This window comes from Tachysurus vachellii, chromosome 16 (genome assembly GCF_030014155.1).
Source record: "Tachysurus vachellii isolate PV-2020 chromosome 16, HZAU_Pvac_v1, whole genome shotgun sequence".
In the NCBI taxonomy this organism is placed as follows: Eukaryota; Metazoa; Chordata; class Actinopteri; order Siluriformes; family Bagridae; genus Tachysurus; species Tachysurus vachellii.
In genome coordinates this window covers 18221668-18231868 of record NC_083475.1, presented here as the reverse complement: position 1 = coordinate 18231868, position 10201 = coordinate 18221668, and the positions used below count along the sequence as shown (strand labels likewise).

The window sequence follows — 10201 nt, the reverse complement described above, 5'->3', positions numbered from 1 at the left end:
CAGAAGGATATGATTGGCTGGAAATCCAGGCGTCTGCAGTCCTGCACGTCCTCGCCATAACAACCGAGCTTAAGCTACGTGATATCAAATGCATTCATTTCTATATAAAAACACAAGGAATTAATTGAACTTATATTCGACTCCTTGGCTGTGAAGATGGCAGAAAGCGAGGTGGACACGCCGAGCACCCCGATAGAGTACGAGAGCAAATACTTCGAGTATCATGGAGTTCGTCTTCCACCTTTTTGTCGAGGGAAGATGGACGAGATCGCTAACTTCTCCCTCAGAAGTAGTGACATATGGATTGTTACTTATCCAAAATCAGGTACGCATGCGTTGGTGTCCTGGAAAAGCTTCCTGAATTCATGTCACTGCCTTCCTATGTGGGTGGATGCTGTTGGATTATGGTTTATTAGGAATAAAATGGTCATTTTCGGCAATTAAGTATCATCATCATCATCATCATCATTAACAAAAACATGCGTTTTATTTGAATAATGTTACCCAGATGTGTGTATTTATAGTAGCCCATAACTGGAGCGGGATTTTTTCCCCTGACGCAGTGGGCCTATATACTGCGAAAAGCCTTAGAATGTTTTCACTTAATATTTCATTTTGATCTAGTTCTCACGCGAGACTGACAAACACACGTCTATTTCAGTTAGGCTGTTTTTTTGCGCACTCAGGTATTAATTGCGACAATAAACTTTCGAGTCAAAACCAATAACTGATGGCTTTCAATTTAAAAAAGTTTATTCCTCCACCAAAAAAAGAGAATAGTTTTGGGGTGTGTGTGTGTGTGTGTGTGTGTGTGTGTGTGTGTGTGTGTGTGTGTGTGTGTGTAAAAAACGAAACACTCCCTCCCAAAACTAGTCCAGTGTTTACATCCTTCTTTTTGCTGTGCGTCATGAACCTGACGCGCTCTCAGACGCGTTCCTGCTGCGCAGAGTCGGACAGGACAAAGCTCTATCCTGTTCAGCACAAAGCCTCCCGGGAGTTTAAACCCAGGATCACTTTCTCTCCCCGAATGTAGCATGCACAATGCAATAATCACATTGATTGATGTGACCTGTGTGCTTGTGTTTTGTTTACACGTCACATGATACGTTTCATACACGTGATTTTTTTTTTTACATGTAGTGCATGTGTTTTTATTTTATTTTCAATACATCAGTCATTAATTAATTAATTTAATAACAGATGATTCCTTTTTATTTCATGTGATTTTATTTTTTTTTAAAATTAATTTGTTGATTTTATTTTACACCAATGATCAGCTTCCACATTAGACTTTTGCTTGATTCATATGATTTTTGTTTGATTCATTAATTCTAGCATGACCTTTGCATGTGATTATGTTATATGTGATTCATTTCTCTTCATGTGATTTGTTTTTTTACACGATTCATTTGTTCACATTTTTTTTTACACAAGATTAATTTGTAGTCATGTGAATGACACATCTTATTATTTAATGTTCACATGTGAATACAAAAAAAAAATCAATTTATCTTCACATTAATTTTTCACATATTTTTATTTTAATAATTCCTTTTTATGATGTTGCTTGTGCTTCCTTGGGTTCACATATGCAATTTCAAGGCACAACGTGTTCCACTCACAGTCACGTAAGAAATAATACTTCCCCTGATGAATACATAAGACATTTCTTTTCCCTCAAGGCTCCAGTGTAGGTGTACTAATGCAGTGCTGCTGCTAATTCAGTGTTGTAGTTATTCATTACACACTGGGGATCCTGTATTTATATATGGCCTTGTATATTGTGTATGGAACTGGATCTAAACAGGAAGTGGCAGATACATTAAGGAGGTTCACTCTTATTTCATTGAAGGCACATTTAATGTGAAAATAACACAGGAAGGAGAGCAGCCTGGTTTCTCTGGAGAGCACGTCATGGCCTCTATATAACCACAGCCGGGTCTGAACCTGATCCGAGGTGGCGCAAGAGACAAAAACAGACCAAGAGACTCCAAATAAAAAAGATAAAGAGCGGGCTGTGTAGGACAAAAATATCTCCTGATTCCAGTCTTACATTGTGCTTACGGCCAGCTTTATAATGATTGGCATCTTTGCATTTATCGAGCTGGATTCTAATAAGATGGGAATGTGTGTGTGTGTGTGAGTGTGTGTGTGCATGTGTGTGTGTTTGTGTGTGGGGGTGGGTGGTTGATTAAGAAGAGAAAAAAAGCATCAACAGTGGCATTCAGGAAAAAATAGTTGGCTTTGTTGATGGCTGTGAAGTCATGCGTGGGAAATAGAAAGAGTCTCCATTAGCCATTAGACCACATTTACTGAAGCTGTTAGCGCTCAGTAAATGGCTATCAGATGCTTTTTAGCAATTTGGTAGTAGCCTGAAATGGTTATGTTAAATCAGACCTATGTTCTAGATGCACTGATTGTACTGAATTTACTGGTTACTGAATGCAGTCTTCTACTGAATATGTCTTCAAAGAGCCTAGAGACAGGGTGGCATTAAGCAAATCATTTCTATATATTTATTTATTCATTCATTAATTGCAGTGGACCGGACTTTATCTAAAAACCTGTGACTTTTACTACTGTTTTCAGAGCCTTGAGAACACTTCTTAGTTTTTCTTCCATTTCCATTTGTGCATATATTAATAATATAAATATTCATCTGCTTTAGGTTTCTGTAATCTAAATACAATGATCATGATCACATGCAACTTTAAGATTTCTTGTTACTTCACTATACACTGTATATAGTGAATAAGTGACTTTTTCTTGTACCTAAGGTACCAGCTTGCTGCAGGAGGTAGTGTATCTAGTGAGCCAGGGGGTGGATCCAGATGAAATAGGACTCATGAATATTGATGAGCAACTTCCTGTTTTGGAGTATCCTCAGCCTGGGTTAGATATTATACAGGTATGCACAGACACACACACACACACACACACACACACACACACACACACACACACACACACACACACACACACACACACACACAGTTTTTGTTATTGATCAGTATTTGTGATCCAATTAAAAACAAAGCAAAATAGGAACTTTAGTTCAAAATTAAATAATGAAAAATTTTTCATAAGAGAAAAAAATTAACAAAAGAAAAAAATGTAAAACAGTTTTTCATGAGAGCATTGATTTTTGCATTGGTTGTAAAAATAAAGGGAAAAATATAGGGCATATAACAGGGCTGTTAAAGATACAAACATAAATATTAATATTAATATTGAAATGAATAATAATAATAATAATTATTATATAATAAGGGGAGCACGGTGGCTTAGTGGTTAGCACATTCGCCTCACACCTCCAGGGTTGGGGTTCGATGCCCGCCTCCGCCTTGTGTGTGTCGAGTTGGCATGTTCTCCCCGTGCCTCGGGGGTTTCCTCCGGGTACTCCGGTTTCCTCCCCCGGTCCAAAGACATGCATGGTAGGTTGATTGGCATCTCTGGAAAATTGTCCGTAGTGTGTGATTGCATGAATGAATGAGAGAGTGTGTGTGTGCCCTGCGATGGGTTGGCACTCCGTCCAGGGTGTATCCTGCCTTGATGCCCGATGACGCCTGAGATAGGCACAGGCTCCCCGTGACCCGAGGTAGTTCGGATAAGCGGTAGAAAATGAATGAATGAATTATATAATAATAATATTAATTATTTTATTATAATAATACTAACAACAACAATAATAATAATAATCCATCATAATAATAATTAGAAGATGAAGAAGAATGAGCACCTGTGAAGCTTAAAAGTTCCTTTTTTTATGGATGTCATAGCTCTAAAAACACATATTCATATCATATTACATATTAATGCATTCATAAGACCTTATTAATAACATCATTATGCTTACATCACACTTAATAGCTATCTTTTGTTTTTATAAATACACTCATAGCCTGTTATAATGCATTATAACAGGCTATGAGTGTATTTATAGCTAAATAGATAAAAAGTGGTTTATAATAAGGGTCGGTAAACTTTTGAGTAAAGTGGTTTTATAGAAATACAACAAAGAGCAACACTTTTGTTCAGTGTTGAAAGCCACGTGTAATCTTATTGAATTGTTTTGCTTTTGTTTTGCGGCCGCAGGAGCTGACATCACCTCGTCTGATCAAAAGTCACCTGCCATATCGCTTCCTCCCCACAGCCATGCATAACGGCGAGGGCAAGGTATAATCTTAATTATACATGCTGTTTGTTGTTTCATGCCCCGATCCCACTGACTGTGTGTCTGTGTACTACAGGTTATCTACATGGCCCGGAATCCTAAAGACCTGGTGGTCTCCTACTACCAGTTTCATCGCTCTCTAAGAACCATGAGCTACCGCGGAACCTTTCAGGAGTTCTGCCGGCGTTTTATGAATGACAAGTGTGAGTGAGCTGAGCGGCAAAAACCGTCAAAACAAGCAGAGGAATGAATTAAACACTGACTATAAATTCTGAACCTTTAACTTGATTATTCAGTTACAATTTTATTGATGGAGAGCAACAATCTCTCTCTCTCTCTCTGCATTTCTTCCTGTCTCTCCCTCTCTTCCTCTCTTTTTATTTATGTTTTCATCTTTCCCTCCATCTATCTGTCTGTCTGTCTGTTGTCTCTCTCTCTGTGCCTCTCTCTGTCTCCCTCCCTCTCATTCTCACCTTTTCTCTCTCTGTTTCATTCTTTCCCTCTCTGTCTTTCTGTCTATCTGTCTCTTACCCTCTTTCTCTCTCTGTATCTCTTCCTGTCTCCCCTCTCTTTCTCTTTTTATTTGTTTGCCTCTTTTCCTCTGTCTGTCTGTCTGTCTGTCTGTCTGTCTGTCTGTTTCTCTCTCTCTCTCTCTCTCTCTCTCTCTCTCTCTCTCTCTCTCTCTCTCTCTCTCTCTGTAGTAGGATATGGCTCCTGGTTTGAGCATGTGCAGGAATTCTGGGAACATCGCATGGACTCCAATGTCCTCTTTCTAAAACATGAGGATATGTACAAGGTAGATGCTGTACAAGTCTGCTACTAATACACACGCACACACACACACACACATACACACACACACACACACACACACAGCACAGATGGTTTATTGCTTTGCTGCTATTTGTCTTTCCAAAGGTCAATGTACAAAATCTATAGGCAGATAAACACTAACAGTTTATCTAATACCTAGAATCAGAACTTATTTAAGAAAAAAATATTAAATATTATCCATCAATCCTTCTTCTTGGGACTACTATTGGATAGGTGTAGTTGAGTTGGTGTACTGTCTTTGGGTGGAGTTCATAAGCTGTTGTTTTATCTGTTTGGATTTATCTATGGGAGAAACTGTACTAGTCATGGTAGCAAAGTCCAGTGCTGACAACACACACACACACAGAGAGGAGAGAGAGAAGATGTAGGTTCTCCAGCACAACATTTCACATGGTTGTTTTTTCACATGTTTTTTCAGCCTCATATCATCTGCTATCATCACAAGCGCACATGAAGAACACAACCGCATGGCTCCTTTATGGCTCCTCATGTTTTTCTGTGTCCCACAACCTTCGACTGTCACTCATAATACACGTGTGTTGTGGAAACGTATAATGTCATCAGATAAAATGCACGTTACTCAACTTCCTGAACAAGTGCAGATCAGAGAAAGAATCATGTTTAAGTTCACGGGAATCACAATCGAAGTGCAATCGAACTCACACCACCTCCTAGAGGAAGTCTCGGGTTTGGTGCCATGCTGTGCTTCCTGCTCAATGCGATAGCTTTCACATTACCAATTTATCACCAGAACCGTGATCTGCTTCAGACTGAACTGCCAATGTGAATGACGCTTAGAGTTTAGATTCGATTCTTTTGCTATAAAACAACTAGTATTTTTTTTCATATCTACTCATCTGTCTATGTTGCTCAACACCAAACTATTTCTAAATGCACCATCATGGCCAACATGATGGAGCAAGATGCTCGAACAGATGACTAGACGAGTGTACACGATGTGTAGTGCAGCACCCGAAATATACTTCTGATCAATCAGAACAGAACAATCAGTTCTCTTTCAGTTCCTGATTAACCTAGAGAAAGCTGGAAAACACACACACACACACACACACAAACACAAACACAAACACACATACACACACTTTTATTTTTTGCTTGTTTAAATCCCAGTACAGGAAAATCATTCAAAATTCACACATGATCAGTCACATTTTCAGATTTTTCTTTTTCTTTTGTTGTAAAATTTTTACCTGCATACCAACTGTATTCAATATTGTCGTATGTATATATATAAACATTTTTTTTAGTTTTAGGTTGATGGTATCCTAAGACTTTAATCTAGTGAACCAGTGTTAACCAGGCTTATAAGCACTCTTGGATGTTGCTCTGGATAAGGCGGTCTGTTACATTCCGTATTTTGTAAATGTAAATGTCTGTCTATCATTCTTTCACCTTCTCTCTCTCTCTCTCTCTCTCTCTCTCTCTCTCTCTCTCTCTCTCTCTCTCTCTCTCTCTCTCTCTCTCTCTGTAGGACCTGGGTACACTGGTGGAACAGTTGACACGGTTCCTGGGTATCTCATGTGATAAGGCTCAGCTTGAGAGCATGGTGGAAAGCTGTAATCAGCTGATCGAGCAGTGCTGTAACTCAGAGGCTCTGTCCATCTGCAGGGGTGACACACACACGCACACACAAACACACACACACATACACACACACACACAAACACACACACACACACAAACACACACACAGCATATTTGAGGGGTTTCTTTTTGGAACATGTTTCTGTGAATGCTGTATATACAGAACCTCTGCTCATTTTAGTCTATTAGAGCTATAGAAGTTTTTGAATTATAAAAGCTAATTATATAGAAGTGAGTCATTATTATTGTGGACACCAATCACTAAATTGTTGAAAGAAGCTCCTTCCACGATCAAGGAAAATTGACTAGCATTTAAAACCACAGTAAGAACCAAAGGCTATGATGTTTAGGTTTTTTAGCGATATCATGTTGTGAGAAAGAGTAATAATGGATGTATAAGATTTCACACAATTACAGGACAGTTTTTAGACATTTAGAATTTAATTTAATTTAATTAATTGATTTTTTTATTTTGTGCATTCATTTATAAATGTACTCATTAAAGCCTGAGGCAGAAGGTTACTTTCCCCTTTACACTAGTACACTAGTCTGTGCATGAGTTTTGTGCAACATGTACAAATTGTCCTATAAAGCGATGTTGGTGGTTGTATCACGTTGATCTGCTCTTTAAATACACAATATGGATGCTTTATATTTGGATTTGATGTTTTGTATATGACAAACAACAACAACAACAACAACAACATCAATAATATTCAATTCAATTCAATTCAAGTTTATTTGTATAGCGCTTTATACAATGGACATTCAGGACGTCCCAGAATCCAGAATGTCTTTGTCCTCACTGTAGCGTTTCTACACACTATATAAAAATCTGAACGTGTTATGTGTTTTATTTGTGAATATTTTTGTTGAAATGGATCGTTTTGTTGATTTCATTTCAATTTATTGTTTCATCATTTACTGGTTTTCTTTTATGTTTTTTAGGTTTAATTTTCCTTTAGTGCATGGATTCTTTGCTTGTCTTGATGGTGAGAAGTGATGAGCATGCAGTAGGGTCTTAGATAAACAATGAGCATGGAAAAAGAGAGAGAGAAAAGAGTGAAAGAAAGAGAGAGACAGAGAGACAGGGGGAGTGAGAAACAAGGTGAGTGTGGACGAGACAGAAACATCCACTGATACCTGGCTCTTCTTTACAGAGTGGCTTACTGTTATAGGAAAATAATCAACAGCGTGGTTTAGCAGAGTTTCTCTTAACACCTCAGAATTGATTATTTACCAATAACATCATGTTCTGAAAGATTTTATTTTGCTTTTTATTACTTTTTATACATCAATGATCACACATTTTTAGTTACTCTTAAATATAGTTACTTTAACTATAGTAACCATACAGTAACTTATAACATATAACTATTATTATAATTTAAATATAGTTCCTGTTATCACTTACATCATAGCAGCTGAAAGTTGTTCCCATACCAGAGTCATTTAATTTAATAAAAAAAAAAACAATAAAATTTAATAAAAAGGTAGATTGTCATGTTCTTAAGAAAACAGAAAGATTTTTAGAATTTAAATATTTATTAAAATAAAAAGTAACTAGCTCTAAATAATGGCATGAAACTAGAAATAAATGCATAATATTTTAAAATGATATATATTTATGAAATGAAAGCAAAATATTGTAAAATATTTTAAGAATTAGATAACTCAGAATTAGGATATATTTAGAAATGAGACAAAATGTAGAATTATTTTAAAATGAGATCATTCAAAATAATGAGACTTTAAAATGAGATAATTCACTGTTTTAAACAAGATCATTCAAACATAATGAGAGAATATTATAAAATGAGATTGTTATAAAAATGAAAACAGAATATTTTATTCTGTAAAAGTAAACAACTCAAAATAAATAAAAAATTTAAAGTGAGATAATTTAAAATAATGAGATACTTTAAAATGAAATCATTCATAATAAAGACAGACTGAGCATCAAAAAATAATGAAAGAATATTTTTAAACGAGATATCTCCAAGTAATGACAGTCTTAAAATTAGTTTCTTAAATAACTCAAAATAATCATTTAAACTCATGAAAGAAACAAATAAATCAATCATCTCTAAACGCGTGTTTATTAACAGTCTGTATCTTGCTGCAGGTCGTGTGGGCCTGTGGAAAGACATCTTCACTGTGTCCATGAACGACAAATTTGATGCTGTGTACCGACAGAAGATGGGGAAGTCTGATCTTACCTTTGATTTTGGTCTGTGAACCAACCACATGGCAAACTGGACTCTGCTTGACATTGTCTGCACTCGCTTGAATGACCCTCATCCACCTTTCACCGTTTCACCCTTCCCTTATTTTCCTCACTTAGCTTATGTGTTAAAAAAAAAACCTAAAAAAAAAAAAATTAAAAAAAAAAAAGTTGCTCCTCGGTAGACGACTTGAATCAGCACATGTAACGCAGCGAAGGGAAATTTGATCCAAAGTTGAATGTAAAGATATTTTCCGCCCGGAGCTTCATCATCAAGTGTGTTTGCAGTGTGTTTGTGTAATACAGCGCATCAGCATTGCTTTAAAGCTTTAGCCTGGTGACAAGTGTGAGTAAAAATGCTAGGTGCATTACATATTGTATAGATCTCTTCTTATAGTCTCCATGAAATGTATGAAATGTATATTTATCAAATATGGGAAATATATATTCATTTATATTCTATAAACTAAAACCTCAATACAAAGAGAGATTAGGAAATGTTTGCTTGATTTCTTAGCTTTTCGTAAATATAAATGGCAAGATGATATATTGTTTATGCAGTCAGCCAATCACAGGTCTGTGTCCTGCCACTGAAAGCATTGACAAATTGAAATATTTGTAAAATCAATCAGCTTTGTTTCTTTGTTCTGTTCTGATTCCTGGCATTCTGATAAATATTGTTTATGTTTGCTGAAGTGAACAGCATTACAGATTATGTTTCTACACAAGTGCATGTATGCTTGCCAGTTTACTGTCTGAGTGTGTAAGAGTGTGTGTGTGTGTGTGTGTGTGTGTGTGTGCATGTGTGTGTGTGTGTTCTGTGTGTGTTTTAAGCAATATTTCATTATTTACTGCAGCTTGGTGTACTATTCAAGCTCTGTAGCTGAGTCAGGATCATGTTTCCTGCTCACAGCTCAGCATCTCAGTTCCTTCATCTGTGTAAAACTTTATTATAGAAGAGGGGGGTGGGGGGATTGGGGTGGACAAATCAGACATCAATTAGTGAACCTTTGGGCATGTACAACTTTTAATTTACTGCCGGAGAGCTAGTTAGCTATCAGGATATGACTCAGCCTTAGTTGTTATACCTCTCCAATGTAGCATGGATAGATAGATAGATAGATAGATAGATAGATAGATAGATAGATAGATAGATAGATTAAAAATAAAAGAACATGTTATATTTGTAATTAGATCTATCTATCATCTATCTATCTATCTATCTTATCCATGCCTTATTTAAAATATAAGAATGTGTTATATTCATTCATACATTTTCTACTGCTTATCCGAACTACCTCGGGTCACGGGGAGCCTGTGCCTATCTCAGGCGTCATCGGGCATCAAGGCAGGATACACCCTGG

General features: G+C 36.6%; 1 protein-coding gene across 2 annotated transcripts; it reads left to right on the top strand.

Moving 5' to 3' along the window:
- sult4a1 (sulfotransferase family 4A, member 1) lies at positions 1 to 9586 on the top strand. Of its 2 annotated transcripts, XR_009649702.1 has the most exons (8): positions 1 to 325; positions 2778 to 2908; positions 4096 to 4176; positions 4251 to 4377; positions 4876 to 4970; positions 6501 to 6639; positions 7562 to 7721; positions 8739 to 9586. XR_009649702.1 is itself a non-coding variant. In XM_060889608.1 (7 exons), exons 1-7 carry the CDS (start codon positions 157 to 159, stop codon positions 8849 to 8851), a joined length of 855 nt encoding a protein of 284 aa, XP_060745591.1. In that variant the 5' UTR covers positions 3 to 156; the 3' UTR covers positions 8852 to 9585. The 2 variants fall into 2 exon arrangements, 1 of the variants encoding a protein (XP_060745591.1); XM_060889608.1 differs by lacking the exon at positions 7562 to 7721 and having other exon boundaries at positions 3 to 325; positions 8739 to 9585.
- Positions 9587 to 10201: the final 615 nt, after the last annotated feature.

Excerpts from the sequence above, each read along its gene's own strand:
- sult4a1 (XM_060889608.1), top strand. The coding sequence starts at position 157 with ATGGCAGAAAGCGAGGTGGACACGCCGAGCACCCCGATAGAGTACGAG. Across the intron at positions 4,177-4,250 it reads TGCATAACGGCGAGGGCAAG|GTTATCTACATGGCCCGGAA; the intron begins GTATAATCTTAA and ends TGTGTACTACAG. Across the intron at positions 6,640-8,738 it reads GGCTCTGTCCATCTGCAGGG|GTCGTGTGGGCCTGTGGAAA; the intron begins GTGACACACACA and ends ATCTTGCTGCAG.